The following is a 24,774-nucleotide window of genomic DNA, read 5'->3' on the forward strand; positions in this document are numbered from 1 at the left end:
CTCACGCCTGTAATCCTAGCACTCTGGGAGGCTGAAGTGGCCGGATCACTTGAGGTCAGAACTTGGAAACCAGCCTGGCCAACATAGCGAAACCCTGTCTTTACTAAAAATACAAAATAATTATCCGTGCGTGGTGGCGGGCACCTGTAATCCCAGCTACTTGGGAGACTGAGGCAGGAGAATAGCTTGAACCCAGGAGGAAGAGGTTGCAGTGAGCCAAGAATGTGCCACTACACTCTAGCCTGGGTGACAGAGCGAGACCCTATCTCACAAAAATAAATAAAATAAAATAAAATAAATTCACTTCTTGCCTTGGAACTTCAGAGAACTTTTAAATAAATCTTTATAATATCAGTGGTACTTAAGTCTCATATATTTTTAATATTTTCAGTACTGCATTCTCTTTTTTATTACTGAGATAATAAAAAACATTCTGTTCAACTACATGTCTTCTAAACCTGCTTTTTAATGTTTTACTACATTTTCAGTGGACAAACAGTAGAGTATAATTTTAGGCTCCCAAATCGGAGCTATATCTGAAAACTAGATCTACCACTTAACTAGTTGTGTGACACAGACATTCCCACATGAAATTTACTTACTCTCTTCAAGACTCAATTTCTTACCCAAAAAATCAGGGTGATAATGCATTCTACCAAACATAGTTATGAAGATGGAGACCAATGCCCAGGAGACAGATTTAGTCCACAAATATTAGGTATCATCATTAATGCTATCTTATTTATCTAGTCTTGATTAAAATTAGTTCAGCAAGTTAAAGTTGTAGCCAAAATTACACATGCTCATCTACAGACTTTTATTATACATGAAAAATTTAAATTTTCAGCCACATACAGCAGTCAGCTCTGTGAAACAGACAAAGCACATAAGGAGGATGGTATTTTATGGATGAAGTGATCTGACGGCAAGTTAATGACAGTGTTGGAATTCTTCCTACATTGTATCACAAGGCAGGAAATTCTGACACTTCATTTCAGAAAATATAATAGTCTAAATTAATGCATTTCTAAAAATCTATATGCTGGGACAAGTTGTCCTTAATAAATATTATATTGCAAAAACTTTTACTGTCTTACCTCTAGGCAGTTTCTATCCACTGTAACCTCCATTAAACATTTCCCACTACTGGCAGATGAAGAATAAAGACCCTGACTTGGACGGCCAAAAAGATCCTCCTTTCTAGCATTTGGCTGAAATTTTAACAAAAATACTCTAGTTACATTGAATACTTTAAAGAAAATAAACTCAATTAGAAAGAAACCTTAAGACTAACTTGTTTAATTCACCTGCAACAGATGTGGCTGATCAGCCAAGGGGATGGCTTCAGCCAGAGGCACTTCAAATGGATTTGGGGGTATACACCCAAGGAATGTCATGGAGTCTGAACGTCGGAAAAATGGATGGTTTTGGCCGGTTTCTGCAGGAAGAGAGTCATCATCCTTATCATTCAAGGTAGCACCTAAACATAAAAAGATAAAATGTTTTGTTTTTTAGGAAAATTATTTAATTACTGGATTAGGGTAACAGACCTTTAATCTGCTCAATCCAAAATTCCTACTACCTCTTTTATAAAATTTTAATGCCACACAAAAACAAGTTTATAGTCCAAACTTTTGGTATTTTAAAGTAAATGTAACAGTTTAATATGGTTACAATGTAAGTTTTATGTTATGTGCAAATTTTATGTTATGTGTATGTTACAATAAAAAATGCAAAATAAAAACCAGCATTTAACAATATTGTGCCATTTTGTATTGGACAGAGGTTTCCCATATCCTCCTCTTTATCTTTTGAGATACCCACCACCCAAATACAGTTAGATTCATGAGTATATTCAGGACCCAACTCACTGACAACTCCAAACAGAGGAGATGATCAGGAGCTGAAACCTGAGCATTTGCTAAGCAGAGTAATGTCTGAACAATTTACATATCTTGATAGTAAGTCAGTACACTAGCACCAAATCTCCTCAATGGAGTAAAACTTTGGCAGTGCCTTGTTTGCATATCACATATCAACAGCAGTGAGCTATGGCTGGGTTCTCAAAAAATGGCAGTTAGGCCAATTGTCTTTCCACAGGTTGAATAAAAGTACTAGTTGACAATAACAAACTGGCGAATGCATTATTTAGCCCCATTTGAAATAACTGAAACCCACAAATAAACTCCACTAGACCCCAAAGTGTGATATTGAAACTTTTGGATAAAAGCATGGAGTTGGGATATTTTCTCTTTTCATTGTATTAATTGCTAGCATTCTGATATTTAGGAGCTGTAACTGGTAATTCTCATTTTCTTGACTAAATCTATTTTGCATCAATATTAACAAAGGTTTTGCTAAGATTTTATTAAATGTAGTAACAGTACATTAAGAGTAAAGGTAAACATAATACTAAGACAAATATAAGATAGAAGATAAAGAAAAAATACTGTTGGAAAGTTTGTAACATTTCTTTAATACATCCTTAGTTCTGCAATGTATAATGCAAGAATGTGTAAGCACAAATGCACAGAAAATGTAAGAAATGAGACATAGAGAAGAAAAGAGAAATTCCCACCCAGACAGAAAATAATGAAGTTAAAAAGCTTGAAGGGGAACTACTGAGGCAGCCATTTCTTGAAGTAGATTAGCAGATTTTCTGTGCACTAACTTTGATTGGTGTCATCATCATTTTCATGTTCTGAATCTTCATTATCAATACCCAGTTCCAAGAGTTCTCGCGTCCTTTAAAAAGACAAGTGAGTCATTTTACCTAAAGTATTTGTATAATATGAACAGTAGCAAAAGTCAGGGAAAACACAAGCAAAAACACACTAAAAAGGTCACTAATGTATCTAACCAATTTCAAACATTGCAATATATTGTCAGAATCTGGGAAATGGTAGAGTGAACAGGTTTATGTACTATTATTACAAAATGGACTCAATAGAAGAAAAAGCAAATCACCTAAGAAATAGCGAGTACCTACATAAACTCTAACAGAAAACATGGACTGGGCATGGTAACTCAGCCTGTAATCCCAACACTTTGGGAGGCTAAGGCAGGGGGATCACTTAGGCCAGGACTTCAAGACCAGCCTGGGAAACATCATGAGACACTGTCTCTCCAAAACATTAAGAAATTAGCCAGGCATGGTAGCACACGCCTGTAAGTCCTATCTACTTGGAAGGCTAAGGCAGGAGGATCTCTTGAGCCCAGGAGTTCAAGGCTGCAGTGAGCTTTGATTGCACCACCACATTCCAGCCTGGGCAACACAGTCAGACCCCATCCCTTTAAAAAAAAAAAAAAAAAAAAAAGGAAAAAATGAAGATGACAGATAATCAGGCCAAACTATCTCAAGCATGAAGTTTAACCAGATTCTTAGGTTTCCTATTTTAAGTGAAGAGTGGCAATGGGGAAAGGTTGGATAAATTCAAGCCCACTTTCCCACATAAAATGGTCCTGTGCTAGTTCTCTTTTGCAATGCTATTCTCCTTACTTCAAATTTTGACAATGTACTAATAGAGACCATACCAAGCAAGTATTTCTCAAATCAATCTCATGGCAAGAATGGATACCTTTTGCGTTCTAGTTGAGGTGTATCCAATGTTGTCTGCTGATTCATTGCCTTAATCCAGTATATAAGTGCTTGAAAAACATATGCCACATGCTTCAATGAGCAAACATCCAAAACTGGAAGAACATCAGAATGCTCATCATTATGAGACCGCATTAGAGACAGAGCATAATTTAGGAAGTCTCCTCGTGCAGACATCATCCCTTGACGGGCGCTAAGCAAGGTGGCACGTCTATAAGAACAGAAAGAAATGACAATGTTTATTAGAAGAACACAAATGTGAAATTTACTATCATAAATAAGCAAAATTAGGAGCTGAGAATATTCATAAATACAAAGTAGTTAAGCCTGCTGCTCAGCTTTAGAAATATAACCACTATGCATGATTTACAGTCTTATACTTTGTATAGAAAAGGAATTCCAGTATCCTTTGGAAGGGCAAAAGGAACTCCTTCCCTGAAGAGAGTGATTCTCAAACTTCAGGGTCCATCAAAGTCACCTGGAGGGCTTATTAAAACAGACCTCTGGTCTAATCCCCAGAGTTTTAGTAGGTCTGGGGTAGAGCCCCAGAATATGCATTTCTAAATAGCTCTTACGTGAGGTTGATGGTGCTGTTATCTAGGGACCATACTTTGAGAATCACTTCATTAAAATGACACCAAAAACACAAGCAATGAAAGAAAACATAGATATCCTGGGCAACATGGTGAAACCCTGTCTCTACTAAAAGTACAAAAATTAGCTGGGCATGGTGGCAGGCGCCTGTAATCCCAGCTACCTGGGAGGCTGAGGCAGGAGAACTGCTTGAAACTGGGAGGTGAAGGTTGCAGTGAGCCAAGATCACGCCACTGCACTCAGCCTTGGCAAGAGAGCAAGACCCTGTCTCAAAGAAACAAACCAACAAACACCCAGATATAAATTGGAATTTATGAAAATTAAAATTGTACTTTCAAAGGTACCATCAAGAAAGTGAAAAGATATCCCGGAGAATGGGACAAAATCTTCCCAAATTATATATTTGATAATGGGCTTATAAGCAGAATAAAGAACTCATACACCTCAATTTTAAAAGACAAGCCAATTTCAAAAATGGGCAAGGCCGGGTGCAGAGGCTTACACCTGTAATCCCAGCACTTTGGGAGACCAAGGTGGGTGGATCACTTCAGGTCACGAGTTCAAGACTAGCCTGGCCAAAATGGCAAAACCCCATCTCTACTAAAAATACAAAAAAGTTGGCTGGGCGTGGTGGCAGGTGCCTGTAATCCCAGATACTCAGGAGGCTGAGGCAGGAGACTCGCTTGAGCCCGGGAGGTGGAGATTGCAGTGAGCCAAGATCACACCACTGTACTCCAGCCTGGACAATAAGAGCCAAACTCGTTTCAACAATAACAACAAAAAAAGGTGGGGGGTAGGATCCAAATAAGACATTTCTCCAAAGAAGATAAACGAATGGCCAGTTAGCCCATGCAAAGATGATCAACATCACTGACCATTAGGGAAATGCAAATCAAAGATACTAGGTCACACCCACTGGGATAGTTATAACAAAAGACAGATAGTAAGTGTTGGTGAAAATGTAGAAAAACTAAAACTCTCATACATACACTGCTACTGAGAATGTCTTCCTCTTTGGAAAACAGTATTGCCAGTTCTTCAAAGGGTTACAAACAGTTACCATATGGCCCAGCAGTTCCATAACTAGGTATACATTCAAGAGAACTGAAAATACACATCTACACAAAAATCTATACACAAAAGTTCATATGAGCATTATGCATAATAGTGGAAAGGTGAAAACAACCCAAATGTACAACTGATGAATGGATAAACAAAATATAGTATGCTCATACAATGAAATATTACTAGGAAATGAAAAATAATGAGGTACTGATGTATGCTAAATATAGATGAACCTGAAAATCATTATGCTAAGTTAAAGAACCCAGTCACAAAAGACCACATACTGTATGACTCCATTTACAGGAAATATCCAGAATCTATTGAGAGGGAAAACAGATTAACGGTTGCTTAGGAAGGGGAAGGGGGGGAAGTAGGGGAAAATGAAGAATGATTGCTAATAGGTTTTCTGTAGAGAAGATTAAAATATTCCAAAATTCATTATGATGGTTATACAAGGCTGGAAAACTATGGAATTGGACACTTTAAATGGGTGAATTATATATGATATGTGAATCATTACATTAAAGCTGACAGAACACCGCCACCAATCATGATCCGTTATCAGAATTCTATGTTCTCTGGGGTAAGGACTACAGCCTAACAAAGATAAGGCTTTCGTCTTTATGAAGCAGCCTTCCTAGGACAGGAAAGCTGCCACCTCTCAAATCTCTATCTTTAGAACAGATACCTTTACCAACCATTCAATTCTGCATAATTGACATTTCTACCATTTTTTCCCCAGTTCTCACGTGTTCAAAAGCAAGTTTGTCCATTACACTACTCTAGGTTTTTCTCTTTAATTTTCCTATTAGTTATTCAGGATCAAGGTCTAAATATAAATGATGCCCCTGCTACTTAATCCCTCAACAAGGCCCTAAATTCTGTTTTTGATTTCAATGCTTCTCTCCCCTCCTTTTGGTCTTCACTGCTCTACTTTAGTAACTATTACCTCTACTGTAGATGCCTATCACTGTCTTTCTAAGTAATCTCTTAGACCTTTGTCTTTCCTCACTTTATGATCTGCCCAGAGTAACAAAGTTGTTTATCCTGAGGTCGAGATAGAACCAAATCCTTGGATTTTGACTTTAGGTATGAGGTACTTTTACTATATTACTGCTGTTGCTCTGTTGTTCAATATTTGAGCTGATACCTACTCCTGAAAAAGGTCACTTTATAACTGAATAGAAAAGAATATAACAAATACATAGATATATATTTTAATTATAATTCAACAGGCTAGGGGAGGCAGAAAAAAAGAAATGTGATTTGCGAAAAAAAGAGCAGCACTGGTAATCGCACATACTTTCCCCCTCCTGAGTACAAAGTACATTCATAACCAATCATAGTCAAATAACTTTCTAAGAGGAGAAGGGGAGGTCTTCAGGATAATGAGACAAACATAGAGACCAATAACTTCAAAAATAAAAAGGCTTTAGTATCAGATTCCTATGATATGAATAGATTTTTAAAAATAGCTTGGATGGTAACTAGCCTATTCTGCCTCAACAAATAATGCAAGCAAGTCATTTCTTTCTCCCTTCACAGTAAGATGAGATCTTATATAACAGCAACTAAAAAGCTTTACCCTTCTAGGATACAAAGATTCTATCTAAACACACAAGTATAGATACTCCTCGACTGAAGATGTGGTTATGTCCTGATAAACTCATCATAAGTGCATTTAATACCACCAATAAACTCATCATAAAGTACAAAAAAATTATAAATTGGGGACCAGGCAAGGTGGCTCGCACCTGGAATCCCAGCACTTTGGGAGGCCAAGACGGGCGGATCACACGGTCAGGAGATCTAGACCATCCTGGCTAACACGGCGAAACCCCGTCTCTACTAAAAATACAAAAAATTAGCCGGGCGCAGTGGCGGACACCTGTAGTCCCAGCTACTCAGGAGGCTGAGACAGGAGAATGGCGTGAACCCGGGAGGCGGAGCTTGCAGTGAGTCAAGATGGCGCCACTGCACTCCAGCCTGGGCGAGAGTGCGAGACTCCATCTCAACAACAACAAAAAAATTGTAAGTTGGAGATCCATTTTAAGTTGGGGACGTTCTGTATATATGAAGAATTTCATACCGTCTGCCTTCAAGTGTTCGTAAGCTAGCTTCTTCTCGCGCAGTCATCCTCTCTCTTCTCGCTGAATTCTGAGAAGCGTGAAGAGGATGATTTGGATGTCCAGGATCACCAGCAGATGCTAATGCAGAACCATAACGTAATTGAGCTTCAGTAGAATCCATAATACTGACCATCCAGTTCCAAGTGGGAATAAGCTTTTCTTCTACATAGTTCTATGAAGACCAAACTAAAATAGTTAAAACTATCCAAACAGAGCTAAATTCGATACAGCAGCAGTATGTCAACTTTTAAACATTTGTAACATTTAATTCCCCTAATACTGGAATTCTCATAACTGACAGCCAAAAAAATACACTGGAATGAGAAACTTTTCAGTGCTTTCGTACCTGTAAGTTTACTGCATCTTGGTAAGTCAATTTCACGGCTGCTGGAATCTGAGAGTATACTAGGTGATTATACTTAGGAATAAGGCCCATCAAGTCCGAGATTTGTCTAATGACAATGCTGTAAGCCCTGGCTAAACTGCTTGCAGATGTTAGGTAACTGCTGGCGTTGCTAGCTTCCAAAGCAGCTGCTGCAGCTGCAGCACTTGTACTGATGGTACCACTCCGGCGTAAGTTTGAAGGATCAATATAAATCAAACCCGCTGAACTTGCTATAAGGAAAAACGACAACGACAATGAGCTAATGTTAGTTTTTAATTGTGTTTCTCTGGGATTATATATACTTATGTAAATCTAAATGGTCAATTGTGGTAGCCAAGCAAAAAACTTTGCCCAAACCACACTATTTTGGGGAGGGGAGTATGGAGGGGACAAGAATTAATATAAAGTTCTCAACTGGGGGAAATCTGATCCCCATAGCACCCCCCCACACACCCTGCCAAAGGGTCTATATATTTGGCAGTATCTGCAGACATTCTTGGTTATCACAACTGTGGGAGCCAAGGGGCGGGGAAGAAGGGTGAGAGGGGTTTTACTGGCATCTAGTGGGTGTAGGTTAGGGATGCTGCTTAACATCCCACAATGCACAAGACAGCCTCCCACAATTATCCAGCCCAAAAATGCAATAATGCAAAGACTGGGAAACCCTGCTATAATCATATGTGCATAATTTTTATATTTGAAACTCAACAAAACAATGAGGAACTATCGTAAAACTAATTTTATCCCCAGATGAACATGCATAAGTTTAAAAATCTATCTAAGTATTCTTAGGAATACCAAGTTTTCAGACTTGCCTGCTGGTGTAGATGTACTGGAAGGGGCTGTACTGGCTGCTCGCTGATGCTGGGTGTTGCGGACAGCCCACTGCATTGAGCGGGGAGCTTGGGCAGCACCATTGGCATGGGAGCTATTTGTGGTTCTTTCTAATGGTTCATCGAGCATAAAGGTCTCCTGTTCTATGTCGTCACTCTGACTACTGCTGCTATCAGAATCACTCGAGTCATTCGATTGAGAATCATCTTCAGAAAAGAAGGCAGGAACACTGCTTGCTCCTAAAATTTTTATTTTTAAAACCAAAAACATTGTGAGTTTAATAATTAAAATTACAATCTACTCCCTCATTCAGGAAAACATACATATTAAACATACATATTAAACACAATGCCAGACTGTATTTAATAATCCACAAAACCCACCACTAAAATAGTTTTTATTAGAAAATAACTTAAGTCTGGCTCTGTGGCTTAGGCAGGAGTGCAGTGTCACCATCTAGGCTCACTGCAACCTCTGCCTCCTGGGTTCAAGTTATTCGTATGCCTCAGTCTCCTAAATAAATAACTTTTAGTTGGGTGTAGTGGCACATGCCTATAATCCCAACAACTGAGGAGGCTGAGGTGGGACGACTCCTTGAGCTCAGGAACTCAAGACCAGTCTGGACAACATAGCAAGATCCCATCTCTTTAAAAAAAAAAAAAAATTAGCCCGATGTGGTGGCTTGCACCTGTAGTCCCAGCTACTCAGGGGGCTGAGGTAGGAGCTCAGGAGGTCAAGGCTGGAAAGAACTCTGACTGCACCACTGGAATATCCAGCCTGGGTGACAGAGTGAGACCCAATTCCAAAAAAAAAAAAAAGACAAGAAAATACAAATCTTTTAAATAAACTTTAAAATTCATTCATTATTTAATAAGCAGAAAAGCTGGAGAAAGAGTTATTAAAATAATACTTTCTTTTCTAATACCCAGAGAACAAGGATGAAGTTATAAAAATGCTTAGCTACCCTTGCGTATATCACACAAAGTATGAACAAATCCACACTGAATACACACACACAGCCTTAGCATAAGCAAGAAGGTTGTTGGGATAAGGCAACATACCTGCTTCTGAACCAGCAGTCGCTGCAGTGACAACGCTTCTGCGCCCACTAGCATTATCTTGGTTGCTGTGGTTACTTTCACTATCACTTTCTGTTTCAGCTGCTGCTAACAAGTCCAGCTCCATATCACTCCCTAAAAAAATACATTTAAATAAGAAAAAAGCACACACTCACTATGGTTTAAAACAGGATCTGATAAGCCAGAACATCATAAGGGTGGTAACTAAGAAGGCATGGGGGGTGGGAGTTGGGGAGAAGGGGAATTGTGTGAGAGAGAAGGGATAACTACTAAAAAAAGACTCAGTAACTACTCAACCTTAGAAGAATGGCTAGGGAAATTATGGTAGTCAACAGACTAGCACATCAGGGCAGTGCAGGGGAGGACTGAAAGTAAATATACAAGTTATCAGCATCTGGGTGTAATTATGGGTGATTTATTTTCCTTTTCTTTAATTTCCAAATGTTTCATAATGCACCTATGATTTCGTTTTTAAAAGTCTTTTAAGAAACTGACTTAAAAAGAAAAAACGGAAATTATTTTATATATGTATTACATATAGCACCTAAATTTTCCAAATAAATGCTATAGAAACCCTTGGCAGAAAGTTTAAATTGACCATTTCACTACACATTCAAATGAAGTTTCTCGCTGTATTTAATATCTCCCTTTAAAAGTACCTGATTTACTCATACTGAGTAATTTCTCAAATAACCTGCATACCATCTTCATCATGCTCATCATGTTGTCCCTCTGCCTCAGCATTTTCTTCCCCATGTTCTTCCTGTTCATCGTGATGATCCTCTTCTCCAGCCACACCCTCCACCACCTCAACCTAAATCCAGAATCTTATTTGTAGACAATCAAAGTACATAATAAACCTTTATCTCTACCAGTGTTCTCCCAAAGTAGCTAGTTAACTAAAATGCAAAGATCCCTAACCATAGAGAATTCAAAATCATGTATCAAGCAGTTTTGAAAATCTTCATCTGTTAGTGACAATTTGCTATCAAAAATTACATCCTGGCCAGGCACAGTGGCTCACACCTATAATCCCAACACTCTGGGAGGCCGAGATGGAGACGGGCGGATCACAAAGTCAAGAGATCAAAACCATCCTGGCCAACATGGTGAGACCCCAAATCTGCTAAAAATACAAAAATTAGCCAGGCGTGGTGCGTGCCTGTAGTCTCAGCTACTCGGGAGGCTGAGGCAGGAGAATCGCTTGAACCTGGGAGGCAGAGGTTGCAGTGAGCTGAGATCGCACCACTGCACTCCAGCCTGGGTGACAGAGTGAGACTCCGTCTCAAAAAACAACAACAACAACAACAAAAAAACAGAGTATCTTTGCTGTTAACACTGAGACTATCTCAACTCTTAATCCTTAGGTAAAGACAAGTTTGTGTCCAATTTCCTAATATCCAGTAAGTCACAAATTATTAAAATAATTTTACTATGTATAACCACAAATAAGAACATATAACAAACACCTACAAACTGGATGCAAATGCATATAGTAGTCTCAAGCTACTATTAACGTAATTTCTAGTGACTACTCTTCTTTTCCCACAAAATAAAAGCTTTTTAAATCTACCACAATTAAAATCACCTCTTCCACATCCGCTGAAACAATATCATCCTGTTCTTCATCTCTGCCCCGAACAGGCTGTGACTGGCTGATGCGCCTCTGTTGTGGATTCCTGATGATGTAGGATGACTGAGACTGACTGGAGCTGTAAAGAATCAGAAGCTTATGAGTATACTGCTGCCACAGCTCAGATATGCAACACATATTTTTATCTAACTCATTTATTACATCTGAGACACTTGCTAGGATGTGACTTTAAATCTGAGCTGAGAATTCTTGGAAACCAACAATACTTAATCTATAATATATCAGAAAATATAAATCTCAGAATATGTTTTTTTCTTTTTAAGTCATTTCAAATCTGTGTTGATGCACATATTTGTATGAGTCCATCCCATCGAAAAATTCTACAGGAAAATTTTTCCTCCTCCACCAGCAGGTCTCAGTTTCCAAAGGCTCTGACAGCACCATTTGTCCATTAATAGGAAGTGTTTAATACAAGTGATCTAACTTTTAGGAGATCTGACATGATTTCTACTTTGAATGAGCTTATTAACTAATGACTTGCTGATGTTTGTGGGGAAAACATCAGTTCAAAAGCATGATTTTAAAATAGAGTCATAACCAAAGGCAAAGTGGCAAAAGTTTCACTTCCCTAAACACCTGACTTGGAAACAACCAAGAAAAGACAGTTGACTGGATTATAAAAGGAAAAGGGAGAACCAGAAAATACAGCTTAAAATACAGGCCAGAAATCTGAAATTGGCTAAATAACCCTGTCACCTATTATTTATAAAGAAATGGGGGGTAAAAGATGTTGAAATCAAAAGATCTTTAAGTGATTGCATTGACAGGTTCTTTCCTTATCTCAGTTGCTATGAGAAATGAGAATCAAACCAATTACACCTGAGAGTTGACTGAAACATCATGCTTTCAAACAAACAGATAAGTGGTCTCAATATGATGTTTAACACTAGAACTGTAAGTAACTGGTAAAACGGAGATTATGGATTACAAAAGTGGGAAAGGCTAAGAGAAAATCTGTAGAGATGAAAAAGGGTATTTCCAACCACTAAAGAGATTTCAATATTAAAACATAAAAGTCAGCATTGTGTGAAGCCACAACTAATGAGTATTTCTTTTTTAAAACAAACATCCTGGAACAAACATCCAAAGAACTATAGTCCCCTCAAAGTGCTTACTTTAAGAAGTTATGCACTTAGTATGTGTAATACTGCCAAAACAGGCTGGGTATAGTGGCTAATGCGTGTAATCCCAATGTTCTGAGAGGCTGAGGTGGGAGGATTGCTTGAGGACAGGAATTTAAGACCAACCTGGGCAACATGGCGAGACCCAATCTCTACAAAAAATTTAAAAAGAGTAATTTAAAAATACCAATACATAAAACTTATTACATGAACATCCCTTACCTGAAATGCTTGGGACCAGAGTGCTTGATCTTGTGTGTGTCGGTTTTTTTTTTGTTTTGTTTGTTTGTTTGTTTGGAGTATCTACATTACATATATTTACCAGTTGAGCATCCTCAATCCCAAAATCCAAAATGCTCCAACAAGCATTTCCTCTGAGCATCATGGTGGTGCTCAGAAAGTTTTAGGTTTTGCAGCATTTCAGATTTCACACTTTCAGATTAGGAATACTCAACCTGTGTAACTCCCCAGTTACTTGTGTGACTTCAACTTTTTTCCCAACAGACTTGCTGGCACAGTGAAGCACAACAGTCCTGAAACCTCGTCTAAAAAGTCCTGTTAATACACTTCTAAGTTTTGGGGACTTCTAGTTCCGGCAATTTGGCAGACTGTGCAGAGAAACCACTCTTGTTAAGGAACACACATATATGCTAGATATTTGAAAAAAAAAAAAAAAAAAAAAAAAGGACAGCTACACTGGTGATAAAGAGAAATGATTATCCTGTATAAAACTTGGAGAGAATAGTCCCAAAGGTACCTACTGATGTCTCTTGGGCTAGAAGGGCTTCAAGGAACCACAGATTTCACATGAGAGTCCGGAGGCTAAGCAAAGGATAAAAAGTCATCACAGTAATCTCCTCTTCTGTCACCCTCACATATATAACGCTGAACATAAATCTTAAAAGGACAACACCATGAAGCAGTGAAACAGAAAAATCATACCTCAAGAGACTTACCTATCTCAGCCATGAACGGATGCAGAAGTTCTCTTTTGAGAACTTCTAACTACAAGTCTGCATTTTAGAGAGTTTTGGACTGCACTCTACACTATAAAGCCTGGTTCAGTGTTGGTTAACTGTGTGGCGGCTCAACACTATCAGCAAGCACCAAGCAGTCTTCCTCTCTACTCTGTCATCTACTATCCAGGAGAATACAAAAAAAAGGAAGGATCTGTCAAGACAAGTCTAGCATCTAAACTTTAACTAGCTGTGTTACACTGGAGAAGTTGCCTAACTTTTCTGAGCTGTAGTTTCCCCATTTTACAAACTAGAATGATAGTGGTTATCTATGACGTATTGGGAAAATTAAAACAGGTAATGTGTCTACAATACTTAGGAAAGTTCCTAGTACATACTAAAATTTCAGTAACTGTTAGTTACTGTTATATGAAAGACATGGAAAGAAAGTAGAAACAGATTATTTGTTAAGAACATAACAAGAACATTTTCAAGAGGTGGAAAGAAGCAACGGAAAAAACCACTCTTAAGACTTCACACTCAATGGGGTGATATACACCATCTATAATCCAACACAAGTGAAATCCCAGAGAATGGTCAAGTCTGTGTTTTTAAACTTAAGATATCCTTGGAATACTAGTCAAAATACACCCTTTATGGGTAAGAATGTACTGTACTATAATAGAACTTTTAACAGTTGAAGAAAACATTAGCACTATTTCTTGATTATAACATGAGATCTCCTGCTGGGAAGATTTAGGAAGTTGCCTCAAGAAACAAGCAAAGGGAATGGAATAAAGAGAGTTTAAGAGTATATAATACTTTAATAACGAGACTAAGAACAAGATGACACAAAATCTTGAAACTTACTAGGAACAGTTTCATGGGCAGTGTTTAGAGATGAGATGATCCCAAAATCTGTTCAACAGCCATCGATTTTTTATGTTCCAGAACAAGATCAAGGGAAGGATACTAAGAATTCACAAACTAATACCACTTAAGTAACTAATGAGTTCCTCACAGGGTATCAAGATCAGGAAAATCATACGGAGTTCAAGCAGATCTCACTAACAGAATCATTTAATAACGGGATAGATTTGACAAGTCTGAAGATAATACAGCTTGATTTCTAAGTTTTCAACAAGTCCTGGAGGTATATCAGTATCAAGGACACTATGGGAGAGCTCTGTCAGACAAAACTGGATTTAAAGGGACACCTGACATTAAAGGAAAAATTGGGACACATATTATACTGGCATATAGGAGAATAGTGAGAGCAGATACTCAACACCAACCCAGATCAAACCCAAGGATGACAACTTGGGAGCTATCCCAAATACTAAAGCAGGCCGCCCTTAGTAACAGAGATGTTCTCCAGAAAAGGAGGAGAAGGGTCTTTAGATCCTAAAGGTCCCTATTAAAACATCATCACACATGCACATGGTTATAAAATCAGACTTGAAAAAACAAAATACACTAAATATTTGCCAAAGATCTAGAGCATTACTACTGAAAAGTCTGGTACCTAAACCAGCAGAAGTGGCATCACCTGAGAACTTGAAAGACATACAAAGTTGGAGGCCCCACCTCCCGACCTCTAGAGTGGGCATTTATATTTTAATAAGAGCCCCAAGTCATTTTCATACATATTAAAGTTTGAGAAGCAGTGTGCTAAAGAACGTCAGAAAGTTTTAAGTTGCTCAACATCCTGATTCAACAAGCTTACAGTGTAATTAGGGAAACTATCAAACAAATAGAAAAGATAAATGAAACTTAAGAACAAATAATCTTATAATTAGAAACATTTATAATGGAGTTATTTTAGCCCTGTCCTTGATAATATCGTTGTTGTAGAAAAATATTTAAAATTCCAGCTTTTTGGCTGTTATTTATGTTATACAAATGATCATGTACACCACCTGAGTGCTTATGCAAAGGTTTTAGAAGTCAAACACGACATTTCCAAGGAAAGGATTAATTGGAATCTGTTACCTGGTAGCAATTTTACCTGCTAGACTGATCAGATGACGGTCGTGGTGGTAGTGGTTCCACTGAAAATAATTCTTCACTGCCCTGCATGGCATCTATGCTAGTACTAGCCAGGGTAAATGGTGCAGTTGGACGAGCAATCCCCATTCTGACAGGAACAATCAGTGACTCTGCTACGTTGCACAATTCTTCCACAGCATAAGGTAGCAATGCTTGGAATACACGCTTGCATTTTCCAATTGGCTGTGGAATAAAGTTGCTAGAACAAAAAGAGAAATATAAGCAATCTATCTCTTCATATACATAAATTGCTATCACAAAAACTGTGTGAAAATGGTATCCAAGCCAAAATCAAAAAGGATGCCTTACTTTTTCTTTTTGGATGAAGCCATTTCCACACTCAGAATGACAAAAACTCTTGCCACTGAACGTAGAAACCTCATTGTCACAGCAATAGCTTCTTCTCTACGTCCAGGTGTGTATTTGTTTTGGAGTTCTTTCACTAGTGTACCTAGTAGAGTATCTAAAAGCTTTACAAAATTATATTCACTCTATTAATGTTAAGATATTTTATACGATGTTTAGACACTCATAAAGTTATAAGTTCTAACGTTTTTTAAGCATTAACATTTCATAATAAAACCTCAAAACAAATTTAACCAAAACATTTATAAGGTCAATTTATGAAATATACCTGCCAATGTGCTTGACATATAGTGATTCCTAAATGTATGATTTCTTATTTTTTGTCCCATAGTCCTCGGTATATCAACTAATATTTAGAAGAACAATACCAAATATATCAAATCAGAGGAAGAATATGTTTAACTCAGTCTGGGGCACTTTCCAAAACAGCAAGGCAGACTCAACTGTTCATATGAATAAATTCATAATCCCATCTCTCCCTCACGGAACCCCTGTTACTTTCTAGTCTCTTTTCTGTGCGTAGTTTCTTGTATAAATATTAGCTACAGAAAACACCCAATTTTCATAGTTTGGTTGTTGTTTTTAATGTTATTTACAATAAGATTTATTTTTAAATTACTTCATCACATTCCAGTAAGTGGTCAGGTTATAATTTGATTCAAGATTACACTATTATTGGGCTGATAAAAGTATTTTTCTGTTTTTAAATTTTACATTATTCTGTGACATGCCTTTATTTTTCTCATATTGTAAATTTCTTTATGACAGGTTCTCAGGGCACTGATAGTTTTATGGCTTTCCAGAGAGAAGAAGAGATGCAATCCCACCCCATCCCTATCTGAGTGTGTTATTACCATAACCTCATTAGCACTGGATCTTGAGGTTTAAATTCTTTCCTAGTTTCACAGCAAAGAAGAGTACTTTAAAAGCATACTTTTCAGGTACTTGCAATACATATTCAAAGAACTTACCAAAATATCTGCTGTACACTTAACTATAAGGCAGTGAGTGAAACAGTCCAGTCGAATTGTGCCACTTTGCTGATTGAGGTATACTTGCTCCTCTGGCAAAAGATGGCCTATTCTACTGCTGGCACTAAGACTTGAGGAGGGAGGAAAAACAGAATGAACTGTAAAAGGTCTACACTAATGTAGGAAATACATAAAGCTAAAAAGGTTTTAATGAATACGTACGGGTCTTTATTCTCCTGCGACCCAAACATAATCATAGATTTCAAGGCATTCCAGTCCTGTAGAACACGCTCCAATGCAAGCTGGGCAAATCGTGGAGGCTCTAAATCATGATCAGGCATATCTGAATCTAAAATGAAAAAGAAATAGTGACCAAAACAAAAATAAAACATATTGCTTCCCACAAGTGTCATAAATGTCTAATTTACTCACCTTCAGGACTGGCTGTTTTTCGGTTACGATCTTCCCTGATTCGAGGTGGTCTGTACTGGCAATGCTCCACCGTCTGCCTTGCGACTGTCTGTACTAAGAACAGTAAGAGATGCTCTCCCCTGCAAAATAGAATGTTGTCGTGAGAAGGGAGGCCGAAAAGCTACTCAGGTATGCTGCGCTCTTCTGATTTAACTTACTGTAAGTCCTAAAAATCCTACTTGCCTGCTGTTTGGCAGAGTAACCAGATTAGTAGCAGTGAGCAGGCGATAAAGTAGATCAAGACGAGCCGATTTCTGTCCAGCAATAAGAGTTTTACATTTACATTTCTCCCAACAATCACAGTAGGCTGTTGGTGACGTCCGTTTGAGTCTATAGAGAATTTATACACAAGTACAAAAACTGAAAGTTTTTAAACATACAAAGGTTTATGTTGACATTATGAAGGTATAACTCACTGAAACCAGAGAGAGCCCTTGTTAATTCCTAAATGCAAAGTATAACTGTCAAAGCTTATATGACAAAAGGATTACTTGGTAGTAATGACATTTATAAACCAACACAGAATTCCTATGAGAAGAGGTACTCTAAGGTATAGCCACTTTTGGAATTTCTTCCCTAATTCCCCACCGCTCCAGTCCAGTTCAAGTGGTCCTCCCATATGACCTAATGAACCCTATAACTCTATGGGCAGATATTTCTTGCTTGTGGCCTCTGATAGGATTGGGAACACTGTCAGGACTATTCACCACCACCACCCTGGCATCTAGTACCCTTGGCAAACAATCAATAACAACAGATTATCACACTTTTAGGTGCTTAAAATAAGGAAGACAAAAATACCAACCAGAATTCTTTTAACAAAAATTATAAATAAGCAATGCAATATCTATTAAAATTTTTCACTTGTCCTATACAATTACTTAATGGTATAGTAGATGGTTTTTACAGTCCAATTCTCTATTATAACATTTGTAGCCATTTATACTGAAGTCCCTATCCATAATCCTAAAACACCACAGATGTTAGTGCTAGGTATTTCATTGCTTCTCAGGTCTGTGAAAACCAACAAAACTAGTTGTGGTAACTGTTGCTGAATGAAAGATTGTTGCATTTAGTTTAAGAAAGACACAGTCCAAACATTCACCATGATTCCCTCCAGGCCTATGGCAATTTTCTCCTAGTACACCCTGCTACAGGGCACCTGAGACCTCTGCTGCATAATACACTCGGGAACATTCTGTAGATATATTTCTCAAAATACTAATCTGATCCTAGTTACAATGTATAATCACCTACTTTTATTTAAGGAGGGCAATGTTAGAACTAGCAAAGAAACCAAACATTTCACAGTATAGTTTAAATCAAGAATCACATTATTATACATAAACTGACTTAAACAAGAGAAACATAACCTCATGCTTTCTAAATTAAAACATGACTATCGATTTCCATACAGCAATATAAATCTAAACAGTTTATAATATTAAACTAAAGAAAACTAGAATTGTACTCACTTGCAATCATGACCTTTATGACAAACCCTTGCACATTCCGTACAACAACAAAGTGACTCCAGCAAGCCACAAGTTCGACACTCAAAAATATCCTAAAATTAAGAGTGTACTTTTAAAGGAATAATTATAAGTATGCGTATATCTCATCATAATTATCATTTCTGGTATTTTCTAAAACAATTCAATCTCAAAATTATTGTGCTTTGGAAAACTAGGACTTATAAAGGGCTACAGCAAATACACAGTTTATAATATACAAATAGAAATATTACCAGTTGAAAAAAATAATTTGTATCATCCCCAAAAAGGCACTGTAGTTATAAAATCTGTATCAAGATTTGCGGATCAGATTATACTACCCAGTGAAAATTTCCACTTTTCATGGTATGCCATATTTAACTGAGCAATCAGCTCTTCTGCCTCATTTACTTAGGAATTAAATCAACTTTCTTCATATCAGACTTAACAATTCCAAAGCTGAAAACTCTAAGTCTAGTGATAGTCATAGGGAAAAAAGACACAAAGATATGATTAATACAGGAAAATGTAAAAATAACTTACCTGGTTAATGTGCTCTGCTCCAGTCCATGTAAAACTGCAAGTGTCATTACAACATAAGACATATAAAGGAGAGTCATCAGGGTTGGTACCTGATGGGCAAACCATTCCCATGAATACATCTTCCTCTTTTTCACTTGAGGATACTTCAGCTAAAAAAGCAAGAACACATCAGTTCATCTTGCAGCAAAGGACTTAATTAGCCATCCAATGTCTTCAAATGGAAGGCCTTAGCATACACACAGTATAAACCAGAAATTATATATCAATTTTAAAAAGTGATATACAAAGATGACATGCAAAGAAATCTAACCAACTCTGGAACAATGTAAAGCATAATTATATCATACCCACATACGACGCCCATAAACACACTATACATCAGCCATCTGAATCCTTAGCTCTGTTTCAGGCGGTTAAGACTCAAGTCCCAGCTCTATTTAGCAAATTATAGACCATCTCATAAACTATCAGTATTTTAAAAAGATAACTATTTTAATCTTTCAAAGGCTGGAAGGTAAGAATTGATATTCCTTAATGCTTTCTATTTAGTAGGAATTCTAAGTCAGAAATAACAAGACATCTGTCTATTATTCTGTAAAGTTATATCACTTAACACCAATTAACTACCAAGAGGTTCTATGAGTAACCCATCTTATTTTCCAAAGATTTTACACTGTTCATTATGGAGTATTTTTAAATCAATAAATTTATATTAGTTGTATTTTGATGGAAAGTTGGAAGATACAGTACACTTCAAGAAAGAATGATAACACATGAATTTCACACACACACACAAATCTTGATCGTTTCCAACCAATTGTATCATTTACATATATGGAAATTCAGTCTGAATAATTATAATATGTGTACAGAAGAGAATCTATCCAAACTGAAAAATATGTAACTCACTTAGGATCTGAAATAAATTACCTTTTGCAATTTTCTGAGCAGTTTCCAAGATGGTAATTGCAGCAGGATAAGCTCGGCCACTTACAGCTGACATAAATGGGGTCATCCCTCTTGCATCCCTAAAATAAGAAAAATTATATGTAAAAATATTAATTACTACTTATTTTCCTTCCTGATAAAATAAATGTTCATGATAAAACAAAAACCTAAATTTTTAGTCTTTCACATACAAATATACAACTCCAACAAGCTAAACATAAAAGCCAGTTTGTATTCATTTAGTGTACACTACATGATATTGAGACGGTCTCTTTCACTCAACAGAGCTTAGTAGTAGAGGGAGTATCATGCTGGATTCTGATCAATTGTTTTAAATTTACACAACTGTTGTCCATATAGTGTCAGAAGATAAACTTTAATAGTAAAAGCTAAGCTAAGCTAAATCTTCATATGAAAAATATATCAAAACCTCTTACTTGGCAGAAAGAAGTTCTCGTAGATAGGGCTGGAGAACCACACTGTCACATAACAATTTTAATATAAAATGAGCATTCGCCTTTCGATCCTTGGATTCTACTACAGATGGCTCTGTGGAAGGACCTGTAATTAAGCAGATCCATTTGGTACAAAACAAGAATGAAGAAGACACAGTAAAAGAATATTCTGGGCTACTCTGCCTATGGGGTACATAAGCACATAGATAATAGGGCACACTGCCTATGGGGTAGCTAGCCCTGCTCTGCAAGGAGCAGTTACAATTTTTTTTTTTAAGAATATCCTGGAATAATATATCAGGCATATAAGCCACCAGAACAGTATTCTAGTATCAGTAATAAATTAACTTCATCACAAAGAATTTAAACCTATGAACATTTTACAAATCTCATCTGATTTCTAAATGTATGTACACAGACACCACATATTTGCACTGACAGATGGAAGGTAATTCAGAGAATTAGATGTTTTTCAAGCAAAGAAAAGTCTCTGTGAAATAAAGTGTAGATCTGTAGAACCCTATATCCAAACTGTGTCCTTTTTTCTTCCAGATGACTAGGCAGACAAAGAGTACAGATTCTTACCTGGAATAGTGGAGGTGCTTGGTCCTTGACCAGTACCGGTCGCTGCTGTGGTAAGAGATCCCACAGCGGGGGCCAGGATAAAATCAATGTCACCATCTTTCAGTAAACAGAACAGTAGGATGTATATCATTATAGGCAACATATTCCTAACATGTTCTCTTAACTGGCCTTAAGGCTTTTCTCTGCAAGCCAAAGGTCAAACAGGATAGAGTTTAAGTGGAAACTTCTTTTCCAAACTATAAGAGAAGGAATCCACTAGGCAAATCTATTGACTTATCTTGATAAATTACTAATAAAGGGATTATTGAGCTTCTTACCGGTACAGAAATAAATATTTCAGTAAAAGTGGAACACCTGACAAGAGTTCTGGAATTTTAATTTTTAAAATATAAATACCTTAAATCTAATTTTTATAGCTAAACTAGTTATAATATTCATCATACTACTTTCAAATCTCTCAAATTTCTACATATCCCTTTAAAATGTTAAAATTATTTCCTTTCATGACCTGCTCTTTTTGTTAAACACTAAATGAAATTAAATAACAGCTCTTACCAGGATCCATCGCAGGAGGGTCAGGAACCCAACTAGGGGGAGCTATGGGGGGTGAAACTGGATCCTGGTGGTCACTGGATGAAGCTCCAGCTTCATGTCTACCCAAACCAGCTGCTCTCAACGAACGTCTCATCATTTCCCGTAATCTCAAACTAAAAGAACATGAACAAAATCAGAGCTCACTACCATATCTACACATAATGAAATGGTGTACAGAACTTCTCATCTGAGAAGATGAAAGTATGTCCTACAAGCAAGCACTCCAGGCAAGGGAAGTGAAGTACAAATGCCAATTCTGGAATCACAGAATAAGTCAGTGAGGGATAGAAATAAAACTGGGGGCTCCTAGTACACCGTTCAGCACTAAAGTCACTATCTTAAGCTCCCACACAAACTTAAGCACAGGGAACGAAAGCTGCGGTGAAGTAAGATTAGAAATAATCTTTCATACAGTTCAGATAAAAGAACAGCTAAACATTAAAACGAAAAGTTTCTATCCCCCATTTATAATCAGTAATAATTAAGTTTAATAGTAGACATCAGCAATCATACTGATTAGCACAAAACCAATACTGTTCAACACTAAATCCCTTTTATAATCTCAAAAGCAACTGAACTAATATCCACGCAATGAGTAGTTTTAAAACAAACACCAATTTAGATTTTTACACACAAAAAAAGAATTTTTAACAGTATAACTTGCATCCCAAAGAAATGAATGAATGAAACTAGAGTTTATAAAATGTGTTGTTAGATTAATGTGTGGGCATGATTTTTTTTCCTCCTGCTATAAAAAAAAAAAATACTGTACAGGTGTACACATCACTAAAAAGAAAAAGAAATAATCACAAACACAGAACTCGTTAGGGGAAGTGGGAACTACCTGTATGAAAATCTATACTTTACCTTTGAATAAAACCTTACAACGGCTACAAAATTAATACATTTAGAACTAACAATGATTTAAGAGAGAGCACAAAAGGCAAATCCCTTCACTCAGTCACAATTTTAGAGCTTGTAAATGGATAAAGAGTAAAAATTTCATGTTGAGGGCCAGACAACACATAAGGGACTTCATTCTCCCATGTAGAATTAATCTCAGACATGACATTCTCATGTGAAAGACCTAACACCTTACTAGATACGCATAATACATCTAGAAATAATTTCAAGTTTTATTAATGTTTAAATCTCTATTGCAATTGTTATTTAATTGAGGATAAATGTGTTTTTCCATATCAATACATTTTTAATTTTAGAAGGAACTTTTTTTAAAAAGGCATTCACAAAAATTACTTTTAGAGGCTATGTTCAGGAACATATCTATTTTATAAGACTTATTTATGACTTTTTTTGGAATAAAAACACTCTGGAAGATTCTGCAATGTAAATGTTACTGTCTCAAATAATATATTTGCCATTATAGTATTCACTATTAAAAAATAACTATAGTTAATTCTTTTATAGTATCAATATCTTTTTTCCAATTTAGAAATTGGAGTTTAAGAGTTTTTATAATGTGGATGGGAGCATGGCACAGTGACTGTTTCAGTCCAGGTCACTTCCCTGTCCAAAGACATCACCGAGAGGAAAAGGAAGACTCCTTACCAGTAACAGCACACACCATGGTGACTGTTCACACTGTGATGCTCCTATACAATTTTAATTAAGCTCAACAGACACCTGGTATCCTAATGTGTCTTGCTCAAAGCACAAAGAAAAAAAAAAAATCAGCAATAATTGGGAGACACTACAAATAACCTGAAAATAAATGCATGTTTTGGCCTTTTCAAGAATGCTTACACCAGAGTCATAAACTCAATGGCTAATGGGTCAGAAAGGTAAAATAAGGGCAGTCAGGTGTAAGAAATGGGGGTAGTGACAAGCTAGAGGCACACATGCTTATCTAAAGGCATTCAAATTAAAGGAAAAAAAAAATTTAACATTGCGCAGGCCAAACAAAAAACATGTGGGCTATTCTCCAACTTCTAGCTTAAAGCAGATTAAGAATAAATGAAGATAAATTGAGACCATAGTCTCATCTTGAACTTGCAAACTCCCAACTTTGTTGCTGTGATGTAGTCAATTCAATATTAAATGAGGGGGTCATTCCTTGTCATTTTTAAAATTGTCCTTAACCTCTTTTCTTCATTAGGTCTTGGGAACATTTTTAAGTACAATGCCCAGCTCCTCATATAGATTCTTAAAAAACAAAAAACAAAAAACAAAAAAAGAAAATTATTCTTCAAGATGTTGTACACAATTCATGAAGATTCACCTGTATCCTCAGTGGCTGAGGACAATACTGAGGAGATACCACCTTGGCTGCTAAGATTCAGAGTTTTGACATTTCTTCGTATAGGCTTGCCTGGAGTCATCGTATTTTCTGACAATATGGAAGAATTCAAGGATGATGTAATTTCCTCTTTGTAAGCACGTTATATCCATGCTACAGAAGCCTTAGAATCCAGTCATGTTCAAACATAACACTGTGACAAAAAAGCGAAGGTCATGTGTCTTCCAGATTAACAATCTCTAGAGTACATACACCTGCAATCAGATGCATCAATCAAGCTTTCCACTAAATCTGCCCTTTGTACTCAGGAACTATTGAGTCACATAATAAAACTTCTGAGTCAAATCATCATCTGAAGGCATTTAACAGTATTCCATTCAATATTGAAATTGCATCAGTTTTGAGCTTACAGCTCATGAATCCCAGCCTGCATACTCATCAAGGGGCATCGCCTAGAAAATCCATTGGAGGCTAGAGGAGGGTTTCACTTCAATGAAGCAGTCTGTGGACTTCCTACTGCCCGGCGTGGATAATAAGACTCCTGTGCTTTCATCTGTTCAACCAGCAGCCCTGAGTTTGAACTGGTTAAGAGCACTGCAGTGAAATCTTCGGCAAATTCCTCAAAGG

The 24,774-nt window shown here is 37.0% G+C and overlaps 1 protein-coding gene across 8 annotated transcripts in view; it reads right to left on the reverse strand.

Annotated features, from left to right (window-relative positions):
• UBR5 (ubiquitin protein ligase E3 component n-recognin 5) overlaps positions 1-24,774 on the reverse strand; it is a 155,952-nt gene that overhangs the window by 25,231 nt on the left and 105,947 nt on the right. For 7 of the 8 annotated variants that reach the window (XM_005563838.5, XM_005563837.5, XM_005563836.5 and 4 more), the window contains 22 exons: positions 21,852-22,003; positions 21,297-21,392; positions 20,694-20,817; positions 20,239-20,336; positions 19,309-19,457; positions 18,748-18,839; positions 17,456-17,602; positions 17,234-17,352; positions 17,024-17,150; positions 16,802-16,931; positions 15,774-15,934; positions 15,424-15,663; positions 11,273-11,396; positions 10,387-10,498; positions 9,667-9,798; positions 8,587-8,844; positions 7,733-8,001; positions 7,347-7,558; positions 3,579-3,809; positions 2,672-2,745; positions 1,308-1,480; positions 1,098-1,211 (listed from right to left, as the gene is read on the reverse strand). In XM_005563838.5, coding sequence (XP_005563895.3) covers positions 1,098-1,211; positions 1,308-1,480; positions 2,672-2,745; positions 3,579-3,809; positions 7,347-7,558; positions 7,733-8,001; positions 8,587-8,844; positions 9,667-9,798; positions 10,387-10,498; positions 11,273-11,396; positions 15,424-15,663; positions 15,774-15,934; positions 16,802-16,931; positions 17,024-17,150; positions 17,234-17,352; positions 17,456-17,602; positions 18,748-18,839; positions 19,309-19,457; positions 20,239-20,336; positions 20,694-20,817; positions 21,297-21,392; positions 21,852-22,003 — 3,334 coding nt within the window. Of the gene's footprint in view, positions 1-1,097; positions 1,212-1,307; positions 1,481-2,671; positions 2,746-3,578; positions 3,810-7,346; positions 7,559-7,732; positions 8,002-8,586; positions 8,845-9,666; positions 9,799-10,386; positions 10,499-11,272; positions 11,397-15,423; positions 15,664-15,773; positions 15,935-16,801; positions 16,932-17,023; positions 17,151-17,233; positions 17,353-17,455; positions 17,603-18,747; positions 18,840-19,308; positions 19,458-20,238; positions 20,337-20,693; positions 20,818-21,296; positions 21,393-21,851; positions 22,004-24,129; positions 24,171-24,774 lie in introns of those variants that run through there. The other variant, XM_073999238.1, reaches the window with a different exon arrangement.

The sequence above is a fragment of the Macaca fascicularis genome, chromosome 8 (genome assembly GCF_037993035.2).
Source record: "Macaca fascicularis isolate 582-1 chromosome 8, T2T-MFA8v1.1".
NCBI lineage: Eukaryota > Metazoa > Chordata > Mammalia > Primates > Cercopithecidae > Macaca > Macaca fascicularis.